Source organism: Nuphar pumila, chromosome 13 (assembly GCF_984573655.1).
Source record: "Nuphar pumila chromosome 13, dmNupPumi1.hap1.1, whole genome shotgun sequence".
In the NCBI taxonomy this organism is placed as follows: Eukaryota; Viridiplantae; Streptophyta; class Magnoliopsida; order Nymphaeales; family Nymphaeaceae; genus Nuphar; species Nuphar pumila.
Genome location: NC_143261.1, coordinates 19639124 through 19653965, shown reverse-complemented (window position 1 = coordinate 19653965; position 14842 = coordinate 19639124). Strand labels below are relative to the sequence as shown.

General features: G+C 41.2%; 1 protein-coding gene across 10 annotated transcripts in view; it reads right to left on the bottom strand.

Annotated features, from left to right (window-relative positions):
• Positions 1-315: 315 nt before the first annotated feature.
• LOC149818005 (protein ALWAYS EARLY 2-like) overlaps positions 316-14842 on the bottom strand; it is a 115306-nt gene continuing 100779 nt past the window's right edge. For 8 of the 10 annotated variants that reach the window (XM_089985868.1, XM_089985870.1, XM_089985873.1 and 5 more), the window contains 4 exons: positions 2138-2275; positions 1678-1890; positions 1048-1341; positions 316-620 (listed from right to left, as the gene is read on the bottom strand). In XM_089985868.1, coding sequence (XP_089841994.1) covers positions 417-620; positions 1048-1341; positions 1678-1890; positions 2138-2275 — 849 coding nt within the window. In that variant the 3' untranslated portion in view covers positions 316-416. The remainder of the gene's footprint in view (positions 621-1047; positions 1342-1677; positions 1891-2137; positions 2276-14842) is intronic. The other 2 variants (XM_089985872.1, XM_089985877.1) reach the window with 2 other exon arrangements.

Here is a 14842-nt window from a genome sequence, read left to right as displayed (position 1 = left end):
AGAACAAAAGGGCTCTGCAAAAGTCTCAAAAAATGTGGTGGGTAAAAGGATTCTTGCTTTAGATTTCTGCCCTGCAATATTTTTTGGGATGGAAAACATCCTTACTCAAGTCCATTGGTGTAAACCCCAGGTCTCCCTCGCACGCCAAGGAGTACACCCAGGTGCGTCCTGGGGCACATCTGTAGATTTTGAACTTGTGATATACCGTCAACTTGACGAGATTAACGAGTCGCCCCTACCAGATGACTGGAGCCCTGATGGGATTCTGCCCTGTAACATTGGCATATGCACAAGCATGACACATCTGAAAAGCTGTTTCCAAGAACAATCTTAAAGCTTTACTTTTTACCGGTTGGAAGTGCCAACATACATATTCCGAGGGCAAGAGTGTGAAACAGAAATCAACATTACTTTATTTACATGGTTGACAGCTCCGTAGGAAGAGGAATCACATTCTGAGTTGGTATAAGTGCCAATATCTGGTTCTTAACTATGCCCATGCACTGCTGAATCTCTCGATAAGTTGCAAGGTTCTCAGAGCAACATGGCGGTAGGCTTGTCACAGCAGTGTCCAATATCTGGGCAACCACTGCTGGTGGATACTGCCTCTCTGTACATGTCTGCACATTCAAATGGACAAAAAAAGAAAAAAGGAAAAAAAGAACACGATGATATTTAGTGAATATTCATGGCAGACATAAATGAGGTACAAACAGAAAATAAACAAGTAGGCTAAACTATCTCTAAAAGACAAGAATTTACATACTCGGTACATTAATCAGGTCCACGTAAAGAAATAGAAACAGAACTAATTAAACAATTCAATATTCTAGCTCAAAGTAAGACTAACCACAATCAACTTTCTTTTCTAACCGTTTCAATTAAAATTTTCCTTTTGATTTTCACATTCTGAAATTGATGAAAGGTTTTATGAAATAAAAGATACGGATGTTTTTAGCTACTAAAGAATGTTGCTTTTCTGTTCAAAGTCAGAAACTGCTTTATTTAAGGTACAAGGATTTTGGATAAATTAGGTTCTATGCTAACCTGGACCATAAGAAGGGTAGCAACGCATGAAGAAATAAGCTCTGAAAGGATTTGTGCGTCGGTCCCATCAGAAGAATTGCTTCTTACTGGATCTGTTGCATTTCCTATAGCTATCCCACTTGAAGTCATTTGACCATGATGAACAGAACTGCCTTGGAGATTATCTGCTACCGGGTAGGAAGATCTTCCTGATATCGCACCAGTTTCGTGCCCTGAATGGTTATTGTTGACCAACTCTAGTGCTTCACCAACCCTGTTGAAAGCATCTTCCCCTTCCTTGATAGAAGACATTGCCTGAATTTTTTAGACAAACACAATCAGACTAGCTCAAATCTAAAATTCTAAAGGTTGAACCTGTGCTAACTGGTTGTGATTAGAAAGTCATGATGCTTTCATCACTATATAACTCAGATGATGGATTTATTTCCATTAATTGACTCATGGAAATCAAATGAAAACCAGTTCACATCATGAAAAAATATGTTCCTATCATTTGAAAGTAATTTTTTTCTTTCTTTCAATATACATATTTTTCTCCTTTCTACATCTTAATCAAGTTGATAGTTCTTATGCAAATAACTGCAACTGTGTCAACTAATACAATTGATTCAAAGTTGTATCGTCCAATACCTTCATGGCAGCATCCACCATCATCCTTGCTTTCCTTCTTGCACCATCAATGATTTCTGACACATGAGGTCCTGAATCTTGTGCATGAAAAGCAGGTTGATCGGAGCTCAATGAGCTAGACATCACTCCCAGGTTGTTCACAGACTTTACCCACACATTTGAGTTATCCTGGTAAGTGTTTCGTTGCCTCAAATAACGAAGTGCAGCCCCTACCTGTAAGAAATGCAATTTATAAGACAAAAATGTAAAATGCTGCTAAACCAAGTTCTGAAAATTCAAGTATGTCACATGGATACTCCATTTTAGTCCCCATACCATGCCCCCTTATATACTAGTCATATTAAAAAAATCATAAAAATGGCAGTAAACCTGTATCCGCATCCATATCCATGCGACATCATTTTAGTAGCAAATATACAAACTACCAACCATGGCAATTTGCTTTGTCTCAGAAACTTACTTGTTCATTTGCATCCCTTAATTGTAACAGCACCATAGCATACTGCTTCCGAAAATGCTCTGAATCCTTGATAGACTCATTTTTTTGGTTTCCACTAACTTCCTCATTCATGTGCTTCAGCTCTATCAACAAGGCTTCCTAATAGAATTAGGGCAGGCAAATTATACTTTTGAAAGGAATAGATCAAGGGCAGAAAAGGAAAATTGAGAACTTAGAAAAGAGAGAAGGCTATAAGCCTATAATTGTTCAGTCCACTGTTGGAATGAGTAGAGCATCGTCTTGAAGTTGCCTGTGTTATGCATAGGCGATCTGCACTGTAAGTTTTCTAGTTGGAGCATGCTTGCCAACATAATTAAAACCCAACTGCTTTTTGTTAATAGTAATGTTAAAAGAGGAGTGGTTACTGATGAAAACTTCCCAGCATTTCATCATCCTAAGTAAATGAATGATGAGTGACCTCTTATTCTTCACCAGTGGATCCATATGTTTGCTCCAATATGCACTGTGGTTGGGTCATATGTGTCACATTTTATATCTGACCTATGTCAGGTGTGGCTCATACCCGTTAGAGTTGAATCAGGACCTGCCAGATAGAAGTCCTACTTGGGAGCTATAGAAGAACAATAGATGAAATGACAGCTACTTTCCAAAATCTCGAATCTAATGACTATTCCAGAGTCCGTACATTGTAAAATTCTTTTCTTCCCCAGATATTCAAATCTACATTCACTCAAAAAGATAGCTTGGAATTTTCCAAGAAATTGGCAAAAAGGATATGTCAATAGTTTGTATCAGGTAATAATATGGAATTAAAATTGTAGAAGTTAACATTAAAAGAAAGTCGTAAAACCCACGTTTAAAATTTTTTTTATTTCGGATCCAGGTCGGATCCGACCCGGACCCGTTAACCCGCTAGGGTTATAAATAGAGGGGGGTGAGGGTTTTTCTTTTAAAACCCTTTCCCCTCCCCGCAGCCACATTCCCCCCCATTCCCCCTTCTAAAAAACAGGAAACCCCTTTGGGGTTTTCCAATTCATGCCCTCCCCCGTGTTTTTAAGAGAACACGTAGGGGAGAGTCCTCTCATAACGAAAGGCCTCCCTCCTCCCTCGTCTCTCCCTCTCTTTTGCGCCACACGACCCATCTCCCCTTCTGTGCCGATGACCTCCCCCTTCCACCGGTCCTCGTAGCATCGCCAGAACCTCGACGCCATGACCGACCACCGCGGCTGCCCCCTCCTCTACCTCGAACTCACACCTGCTTCCCTCTTTGCAGCATTTTTCCGGCAGGCCCTGACGGCGATTGCTGCCAGCGACCCACTGCCATCGCCCAGTCCGACAGCCCCTTGTGAGACCATCGAAACCCGACCTCTCTTCTGTTCGGCGATCATCGCCGACCCCTTTTTTTCGCTTTTGATTTCAGGCTGTCGAAGCTCCGACGCCGTAGTCATTCAGGTAACCCCCTGGATCCACCTCTTTCTCATGCTCTTTGTCTCTCCCTGCGACCCCTACTCCCTGTCCGGCAAGTATCGCCAGACCTCCCCACCAAAAGAAAAACCCTCACCCCTGTGCTCGCCGGCATCCCTACGCTCTTCTATTGTCGCCTTTCTGTCCAACAAGACAAGAGACCGGCACCCCCTGCTCTTTTCCAATCGCCGGACAGGGGGCCGATGCCTCTTGTCTTTTGTTTGTCTTGTCCGATAGGGGGGCTCAGCCCCTGTCGCCTCTTGAGTTTGTCAGCAAGACGACAGAGGCCGAGCCCCTGCCCCTGTTTGCGATAACAGAAGGTCGGTAGGGGACTTAGCCCCTATTGCCTTTTGTCTTCCCTACAGATCGGCAAAGGGTGGCCCCCCTGCCACCTTCTGCCACCATTGGCAGCTTCACCAGGTCGGCAGGGGCGAAGCCCCTACCTCCGTCTCTCTTATTAAGGCCTGGTTGAGTCAGGATCTCAGACGAGTCTGCCCTGCCCCTCCCGTTTCCTTTACAAACCGCTAACTATTTACCTTTTTCGCAGCTCGCGCAACCAATCACGCTCGCGTCCCGTGGCTTAAGGCAATCATCACGTTCACCCAAAGACATGCCTCCACAACTCTCCATGGTAAGGAAAAGTTACGCAAAAAGGACAGTAGATGAACCAAATTAAGTTGAAATAATTAAAATGGTCATGCTAGATATGTCTAGGTTTACTTTATTTTTCCTGTACTTATTTGCTTTGCGTATTTACTTGGCTACATGCTTATTGGTCGAGGTACGGTTTCGTACCTCATGCATTATTTGCATATTTACTTGCTTGCTCAGATATTTGGCCGAGGTACGGTTTCATACCTCGTGCATTTTGCTTATGCATTTTTTTGCTCAATGTGCAATTTCGCACATCGAGTATTGCTTAGTACTTTGTTGTCACGCTATAATGTGCATATGCTCACAGTTGTGGTGTACAAGTAAATGCAGTCTTTTATATATCCTGTTTTCGCTCATCTTCAAAGGATGCGAGTTGCGCTTGTGCACAACAGTTCTTTTTAAAAGAATTCCTTATGCGAATCCAGTTTTCAAATGCACCATTTTGCAAAAGCAAAGATTGAAAGTCTCGCAGGTTGCGAATGTACAACTAAGTTTTCCCAAGTCGGCATTTTTTAAAAGAATATTTTACAACTATAATTTGATATTTTGCTATGACTCAAAAACTCTTAAAAGGGTTACAACTTATCGAGTGCACAGTCTTGCAAAGCAAGCTCGAAGGTTTTGGGAGTTGCGATATAACAATCAAGTCTCCCAAATTGACGTGTCTTTGGAAAACGGAAGCAAGATCCGTAGCGATCTCCTGCATGCAATATTGTATCGTCACTCCAAAAGAGAGAATACGACATCTGAGCATTTTCTTATTTGCAATGAATCTTAGCGTAATTTTTGTGTTGGGGTTTCTGTTGGGAAACCTTTACCCCTTTCGTTGTAACGTACTTGTAGACATGCGTGGCATGATAGTACTACGATGATCGGATGAGAAATCTGAGGCGATCTCGTATCGTGCAATACGCCATTACTGTTAATATAATTTAAAAGACTTGATCTTGTCAAACTGAGTAATTATTGTATCACTTCTTTTATGAAAGATAAATGTTGGGGTTTCTTTTGAGAAACCGTTACCCTTTTATCGTAGTCGTACCTTTGGATAGGTACGTCTGGTTTGTTTTACGATGATTGGATGATGGGGTTGTGGCAACCTCGAAACGTACAGATGACATACATGGTAAATTTAAACTAAAATGATTGCATTGCTTTACGTTACCCTTTCATCGTAATCGTACTTGTAGACATGTACGGTCGTACCTTTGGACAGGTACATCACGTGTGTGTTACAATGATTGTATAAGGAGGTTATGGCAACCTCGATGCGTGCAAATGACACAATATTGAGATCACCTAAAATGGTGATGATTTCGCCTTCAAAGGCAAGATGCTCGAGTTGAGCATGCAAAATGGGTCTTCAGTTAACTAACCTCTGATGCACCCATTCAACCCACTAACTCCCGTCAAAAGAGAGGACGGGAAGGTAAAAAACTCTGATGGATAGGTTGTTAACAACCACCCCACAGGCAAATGACTCGGCTTCCCCAGTCATCGGAGTTAAGGGAAAGGGACTACCGTAATTATCCTAGGTGGTAGCTCCCCATGATCAGGATGCATCTATTGTTTACGTATGCTTTGGGGAATTCTCTCTTGGTCACCGATCATTCCCTTAGGAGTGAGCTCAGTCAGCTATTCGGAGTATCATAAAATACATAGCATAATAAACCCCTGGATCGGTCTCGACTGTTTATAGAGTCGTGCCTTATGCGTACCTGCTTAGTCAGCTAATAGCGAAACATAAGTTAAATATGATCAAATTTATTGAGTTATGCATGTGTAATAATTGTAGTATGCGACTTGTTGAACGATGTGTGTCTGTTGAAATGTTGCTCTTGCTAGTTATCTGCTTACAGTTCTTTGCGTGTGGTAACTAGTTTACTCGTGCTAGTTAAATACTTGTAATAATTATAGCATTATATTCATGATAGTTTGCAATATGACACCTGTAATGTTAAACTGCTTATCCTAAATTCAGTTATTTATTTGCTTACCTGCAAGTCATATTAAATTATTTTGCTTAATTCTGTTCTATATTGTCCTACATGTACACCTACCATTTTTTCGTGAAACTGACCCATTTCATGGGCAGGTCATGTATAGGTCAATGCGGCTTGCGATGGCACAACAACGTGATAAGATCAAGATGAAACTCTTTCTCTGACATTTCGCTCTTGAGAGCATTTCTGTAAGTTTGCATAAAGGTTTTCTTGAAAATTTCTCCTTTGTATAAGTCTTAATGTAATAAAAAAAAATTGTATTGATTCGGGCCGGATCCGGACCCGACCCGAACCACCGCCTCTCGCTGTCATTAAAGACAGCGAGGCAGGTGGGAGGAGGGTTACAAAACCCCCCTCACCGCCTTTCCCCTCTGCTCTTTAGTCTCTCTCCCTTACCCTCTCGTTCGTCCACTGTCACCGACGCCGGCAATCCCCGACAACCCGCCGCTACCTGCGACCTCCTTTCCGATCGTCGACCGACTGGAGCTTCATCGACAACCCCCTTCCTTCTGGCGAGCTTCCCTCCGACGACCACCAGGTACGCCTTTCTCCCCCTTTTCTTTTCCCTTTCGCTGCTTCTTCTTCCTCTTTTCTCTTCTTCTCCCTGTCATCGACAGACAGGGGCAAAAGCCCCTTCCCGTCGGTTGTTTACGACGGGGAAGGGCCGTGCGACAAGGGTTTTAGCCCCACCTGTTGCCGACAGGGATAAAACCCCTGCCGCCTGTGAGGAGGGTTCCGACAGGGGGTTTTGGAGCCCCTGCCTGCCCTTTTGACCCTACCAGGGAGGGTCGAGACCCCTCCCTGCCTCCTGTTCCTCTAAGGAACCGATAGGGGCCTTTGGTCCCTGTCTCGTTTCCCTGTTAAGCAAATTGACAGGGGCCTTTGGCCCCTGCCTCCTCTCCCAAAAGTCGCAAGGGGGCTATTGGCCCCTGCGTCTCTCTCTCTTTGCTCATTTTCCTGGCAGGGGCCTGCCCCTGCCCTTTTTGTTATTCCAACAAGGGCCGAAGGCCCCTGCCCTTTTTATTATTCCAGCAGGAGCCGAAGGCCCCTGCCCTTTTTGTTGTTCCAGTAGGGGCCATCGGCCCCTACCCTTTTGTACATTTCCAGCAGGACCCGAAGGCCCCTGCTTTTTTAAAATAACCAGCAGGGGCCGATGGCCCCTGCACCTGTTCTTTTGGCGGCAAGAGCCGTTCGGCCCTGCCCCAACCCTATGTATTGGAGAAGTTGAGTCTTCTCTTTATTTTTGCTTTTGTCTTGGTTGCATGTTAATATCGCATATTTGCAACTACGATGGATCCCGCTCGCACTCCGCGACCCGAGCCGTCAATCGTGTACACCCGAAGACGACAGCAAGCTTGCAACTCTCCGAGGTAGGAGAAGATTACACGGAAGACATGGACAATTAAATTAAGTTCAATTAACTAAAAACGACCATTATATATATATATATATTTATACGAGTATGCACTTAACTCAAGGACGTGGTTTCGCGATCCTTGTCCTTTACCTTCTATCAGTCTTTACTTGCCATCGCGTATCATGTCGAGGTTTTGCGTTGGACTCCTACTTACAGTTTTTACTTGCGGTTGCGCATTGTGCCGAGGTTTTGCGTTGCACTTCTGCTTACCGCCTTTACCTTGCCGTCGCGCATTGCAGCTAGGCTCTTGCCTTTGCATGTGTTAGTATTGCCTTGCTATTGCAGATGACGTGCAGGTTCTTGCTCTTTGCGTATGCCTTAAAGGCATCCTCGTGGAGAATGCAAAGGGCATTTACCACTCTCTCTCTTGTGACGAAAGTTGAGTTGGGAGCTAGCATTACATCCTCGTCTAAGGAGAGGGATACCTTGCAAGGATCCTGACTCTTCGAGTATGCAGTCCTGCAGACGAGTTAGGGTTCGAGCGAACTACTTAGCAGGGGTTCTGTTGAGAAACCTGTATCCCGTCTATCGAGGCCGGTATCGAGTCATGCGAGGCATGTAGATACCCCGATAGCGGATGAGATTCTAGAAAATCGCATGCATAATGTTGGCACAAGGTACTGGTTGTTTCAAAAGATAAAGAATGTTAAAAGTAAAGTTGATAAACATTACATCTTTGTGAAACACTCCTGTTGAGGCTTCTATTGAGGAGCTATACCCCCTTCATCCTAGAGTACTTGTAGTCGTGCACTACACGTCGAGTACTGCGATGATCGGATGAGACAGTCGTGCGACTTCGAACAGTGCTAAATGCACAATGCTGTAATCACATAAAATGACCTCACATTCACCTTCACAGGCAAGATGCTCGAGTGGTTTAAAGACCACAACATAGAATTGGTCGTTAGTTAAACAACCCCTAACACACCCATTCGCTTCTTGTTGTCTGTCAAGGGAGAGGACAGAGCGGTACAAAACTCCAATGGACAGGTTGTTAACAACCACCCCACGGGCAATGATCCGGCCTCCTCAGTCATTGGAGTTAGGGGAAAGGGGCTACAGTAGTTAGCTCAACACTTCTGCAGAAGTTGAATGCATCTGCGGCACTGCTTTTCAGCCTTTGGGGAATCCTCTCTCGACTAAAGTCGTCCCTTGAGGAGCGGACTCAACTAGCTATTCGGGTTATTGAAAATACATAAAATAACAAACGCCCGAACTAGTCTCAGTTGTTTCTACGTTTTGCCTGCGCGTACCCGCAGGCCAGTAATATCGAAACATAAAGTCTATTCACACTGGTCGTTGGGTCGTGAGACTCTCTTGCACTACTGACTCTCTTGTACTACTTATTCGCTTGCACTACTTACTTGCTTGTACTACTTACGCTTTTGCACTAATTACCAGCTTGCATTGATTACCAGTTTAACTGCATATCTGCTTTAAACTGCGTAACCTGCTGAATTAAATGTACATAATTCAGTTTCCTGTAGTCTCTTTTGTGCACCTACTAGTTTTTCGCGAAACTAAATCATTCTATGGGTACAGGTGATGATTAGGTACACCACGGGCGATGGCAAGATGACTCCAAAACTTTCTTCTTCCTGCTCTTAGCTCGCGTCCTTGACGTTTGAAATTTTGTAACGGATTTTCCTTGGGATATCCGAATTTTGTACTATTTGGAGAACTTCTTAAATGAAAGTGGCTTTTATAATTTTATTAACATACAAAATGCTTAAGAAAAACATATCTAACGTGAAGGGGAAGATCTTCCAAGTGTTTGCAAGTAGCATGGTTTGTAAGTTTTGGTTCTTTAGGTAACGCGCCCAAAGTAGTCAGCTTGCCTTTCTGAATTTAACAAAAGAATAGTCTTCCGCTGATTTCATAAACAAACTCTGAAGGAAAGAGATATTTTTAGTCTCTTGCCTGTTCATCTGAAAAGGTTCGCGAGTTGAAATTTGGGGCGTTACACTTAAACTACTAAAAATTGCATTTTCATGATTTATTTGGTTTCTTAAATGTAAGGGTTTCAAAACTGTTGTGAAAGAAAGTTTGCGTTGTAATACGCCCAAGGTCCATTGACTTGTTTTTTCAAACACTATTTCTTGCTGAATTACTATTTAAAAACTCTGGTAAACAAATGATTACAAAGCTTTCAAACTTTTCGTAAAGAGTTACAAGTCTGAGATTTTTAGGGCATTACAAAAGTACTAAAGAAACAATGCAGTAAAAGATAATAATATGTCAGATAAGCAACTCTAAATCATTAAAAGATCTATAAGTGGGGTTGCAAAACAGAGCCTTTGGAGGACAATGACAAGATAATGACAGCAGCATGGAGATGAATGCCTACCAGCATTGCACAAGAACTTCAAGTGCTTAACACAATTTTTAAAAAAAAATGCAGAAAAGGTATTTGCTTCTCCAATGAATTCCTGAAGAAAAAACATAAAGAATAGCAACACAAAACGGGAAAAAAATAAGTAGACAGCACTGCAAAGACTAGTACAAGCATCTACCAGATTAATGGAGAACTTCAAATGCATGAGAGGAACACAAAGCATTGCAAAAAAGGCATCTCTTTCAAATATGAAATAGATCAAATTTTCTGAAGCAAGAGAAAAAGTATAAAAAGGAAAATATAGTGATGAACAAGTGGGTGTGATCGTCGAGTTCTGTGGTGGTAAACTCAATGAAGTCAGTTACAATGATCCTGCTACACCCAAACACCACCAGTTCTTGGTCATGCCTATAAAATAGTTCATGAAGTTTTTCTATCCTAAATTTATTTTCATCCATATTGATTTAAGATACCTTGATCCCTGATGTTATAGGTATTTTACATTTCTATTAAGAAAAACCATTTACCTAATTATGGCAACCTGATCATTACTCAAATAAGGTTAAATTGTTTCTCTAATATTCAGGTCTGAATTGAAGGATAATAAAGGGCTTGACATATTTCAGCAATCTTAACAATGTGAAGATGTCCAAGAACCAATTTTTTTTTCTTTGGCATGAAAATAATGTAGATGGCGTTAGCTATCAGCAGGAACATATCTACTTTATTATATCAGTTGGCTGCTCTAACCATTCGGCCATGGATGCTTTGCATAGACTCATCATAAATGGGGTGTAATATCGTGCATTTTTCCATGATTTTTAAATTCAAAAATTTTGATTTTTAAACTAAGTATTTAATGAAAATGATAAAATCGTGAGAAAATATCTTTAAATATGGGTGATGTCAACTGGGTCTGGTCGTAGCCCAAAGCCCACTAATAAGACCTAGATGAGCTAATTAAAAATTGAGAAAATTTGCATTTTTAACCTTTAAAATCAATCAAAATTCAAGTTAAATTCAGGCAAAATTCGGAGGCAAAAATTAGGTATGTATACCGTTAGATGCGTCTCGTAATTTTGAGAACATTTGTGCCCTGTTTTTCTGAAATCGAGTTACAGTTGGCCCGAAAATCGCATTTTTCAAAAATGACCCGCCTCTGTTTTTGCCTTTTTCTAGATTGGATCGGACTAGATCCGCTCTGTTTGATCTAAGTTAATATGGATCTGGACCTAGTTTAGGACCCATATTAACTAGGATCTGATCCAGGTCGAATCCATATGAATTTTAGATATGGATTTAGATCTTGGATGTGGATCTGAAATCCATATATGGCTAATTTAAAACTTTAAAATCAAATTAAAATTAAAATTTAGTAGGCAGAGTTCTACCAGCAGTAGAACTCTACTATAGGAAGGCTTCTAGAGGGGGGGGGGGGTGACATGTAATAATCTTATTTTTTACCTTAGTTAATTGAGATTTTTTGTTTATAATGAGTAAATGGGGTTGGGATCCACATTCCGGATCCAAGACCCATATAGGATCCTTATGGATATAGGTAAAATACCACATATATATATATATATTATACAAGTGTTTTCATGGGATCCACGATTGGATCCAATTTGTGGATCCATACAGCGTGGGCGGTGCGGGTCCAAAATCACGACTGGATTTGGATCCCGAGTCTCAGACCCGGGCCTGGCCCGCACACAGTAAAGAGGTAAAGAAAGGGGTTGCCCGATATTGCAGAAATAAAAGTTAGGGTTCAGGGAGAACCCTAACTGAAATCGCAAAGAAGAGGGGGGAGAATGGAGCGCAACCATCAGAGTGAGTGTAACGGCCTCCTCCTTTCTCGGAGGGGGGGGGGGGCATCCTGTAATAACCATAATTTTTAGGCATTTATTTAAATATATTATAATATATATTTCATAACAGAGTGATTTGGGCCTGGGATCCAAATTTCAGATCCAGGACCCATAAAGGGATTTTTCGAATAAATTTACCTCGTAAATTTGATATGTATGTATAAGTACAATAATTTTTAATTAATTAAATAATTCGGGGGATAATTATTTAAAAGGGGTGCATAGATGGGTCTGGGATCCACATATCGAATCCATATACCTATATATATTTTAATATATATATATGTGTGTATAATCATAAATAAATAAAATTATTTTTTTGGGAATAATAATTAGTATAAAACAAAAACTAAGTATTTAGGGTTGGATCCGTGATTGGACCCAAATGGATCCAACATGTGGATCAAGGACCCATAAAGTGGTCTTTATATCCACATCTAAAATAAAACTAATAATAACAATAATAATAATAAATGAATGAAATTTTAATTTTTAAAATTAATCTGAGGATCCACAGTTGGATCCATTTGGATCCATTTGGATCCAACTTGTGGATCCATATAGTTTGGGGTCGGGTTACGGGTCTCGGGTCCGGACCCGAGCCACGCCCCTGTGTAAACAACCTTTTAAAGAAAGGGGCAACCCGATAAGGGTTGCCCGATAAAGTGTAACAGAAACAAGAAAGGGGGCAAGGGGGGGGGGGGGGTTACGCAGGGCGTAACCGACCCTTGCATCTCGCGAAGAAGGGGCTCGGTGGGCTGATAAAGGGGAGTGGAGAGAGGGTTTTTCCCTCTCCACTCAGTCTCTCTCTCTTTCTTTCTTCCCGTATCTCTCTCTCTGTCGAGTTGGGTGTGCATCGGAGAGGTGGAGGTCACCGGAAAAACCTGCGGCTAACAGCAGCCGAGTCTTCCTGTCACGGCAGCAGTGAGGGGCGACTCCAGCCAGCTCGGTACTCCCGCCACGGCAGCCCCCGATCGCCAGAAAACCAGCGAAATAAGGTACGGTGCTTCTAACAAATTTGGTTGAGGGATCGAACATGGGTTCGATCTCGTGTGAGGGGAGCATCCAGGGAAGGCTGTCGATGGAGGTATTCCCTATTTTTAAAAACAAAGAAAAAAAAAGGGGAAGAAAATTCTGTTAAACCCTAGATGTGCGATTTGGGGGTTTCTTGTTTTTATGCAAGAAGATGAACCGAAGACCATCACGAACCCTGGGGTTACAGGGGAAGCTCTAACTCGGACAACAATAAGGGTTTAACTTGTAAATGCAAATTCTTGATTCTAAATGCGTGATCTACACAGATTTTGGTTTGGCATGTATTAATTTAGGAAATCAGTATAGAAGCACCTGATTAGCCTAATTTGGTGTTTGATCTGTCGATTTTAGAGGTAATCACGATTCTCTTAAAGAAATTTGATTCACGTGTACGTGAAGGTTGATAGATTTCAACCCATGAACTTTAGGTTATTTTATGTATAGTGTTTCTTTTATAGTTTTCATTTGACTACAATATTCTTGATCATGGTTTTTATACTAAGTTGCAACAGTTGGGTCAAATTTTTGTTTATGTATGATAAAGTTTCATATCAACAGCTTGGTTCATCATAACTTCAGGACCGTGAAGTGTCATTTTATAGCATGGTTTTTCTTAATTGTATTAAGGTGATTAGGGTTGGACTAAACCAGTTATGATTCGTATCAATATAAATCTTAAGTGCATTTGCAGTTCGTGAGAGCAAATGGTGATAGTTGGGGAACCAGAGTAACACTCTTAAGCCTATGTTTCTGAAATATCTTAAGTATACATTCTGCATGCTTTAAATCTAAGACATTTACATAATGCCCTTTAGATGTTGTTCGTTTTAAAGTTACAAGGATTAGCAGGGAACCCTGTCAACAGATGTCTGGGATGTCTGGGTACTGTTCAGAATCAGAGACCTTACTAGCTGAATAAAAACTATGATGTAGGCTGATGATCTTACATTTTGTCCAGAATCAGATTAGGTGAGTGAGAGTTGACTTTGTATGCACATGCATACCATTTTATGTTAAACTGCCCCATTTGCATCCCTAGTTGGATTTGGGCCATGAATCCGACATGGATGACCCGATATCAATGCCTTTGATATCAATCCAAAGTGTTGTTGTGTATGTTTTGTTAATGAACTATTAGTGCCTACGTTGATTTGATATTTTTCCAGTTCAAGTGTTACTATGTGATACATTAGGCTTTGATTAATGAACTGTTAGTATTGTTACTCGTAAGGAAACTGTTTTCCATCTTCAACAGGCAGATTTCAATTGAAACTGCATTTATGTAAAAATAGATAACAGGCTATTCTATCTTGAATTAAGACAAATGGAATTGTGTTTCAGTGCCAAATAGAAATTAAACTCTTGTTATAGGACTGAAGGAAAGTGTTGGTTTTTAATATGTTACTTATGTTTGCCATGGAGGTGTATGATCTCACTTGACTGTTATGAATCAGATTTAATGGAAATATGTTTCAAATTTTTATAAATACTGTACATGATATAAGTCTTGATATGAATAAAGGGAAATCTTGGAACATATGAACACCTATATATAGGTGTTAAGAACAGGTTGGAATGTCATTTCTAAGAAGGTTATGTAACTGTTATTGTTATGATTATGGTACTCATGAATGTGAGCATGATCCAGTTATTGATAATTCTTCTTGGGTAAGAATACTTGAATTGTGCACTCACACACTCAAAGAAGACATACTTTGATTAATATCCGTATATGATGTAGGTGACACACACATAGAGGAAATGCATCTGTTTAATAAACGACATGCATATAGTCGGATTATAATTGCATGAGTGCACATGCTTTTGGCATTTTGGCTTAGTGTTATGAACGAAACACTAATTTGGTTTCATTATGTGGTGCGTCGATGGCCTAAATGGACCATCACCGGCCTGGAGAGCCGTGGGTTT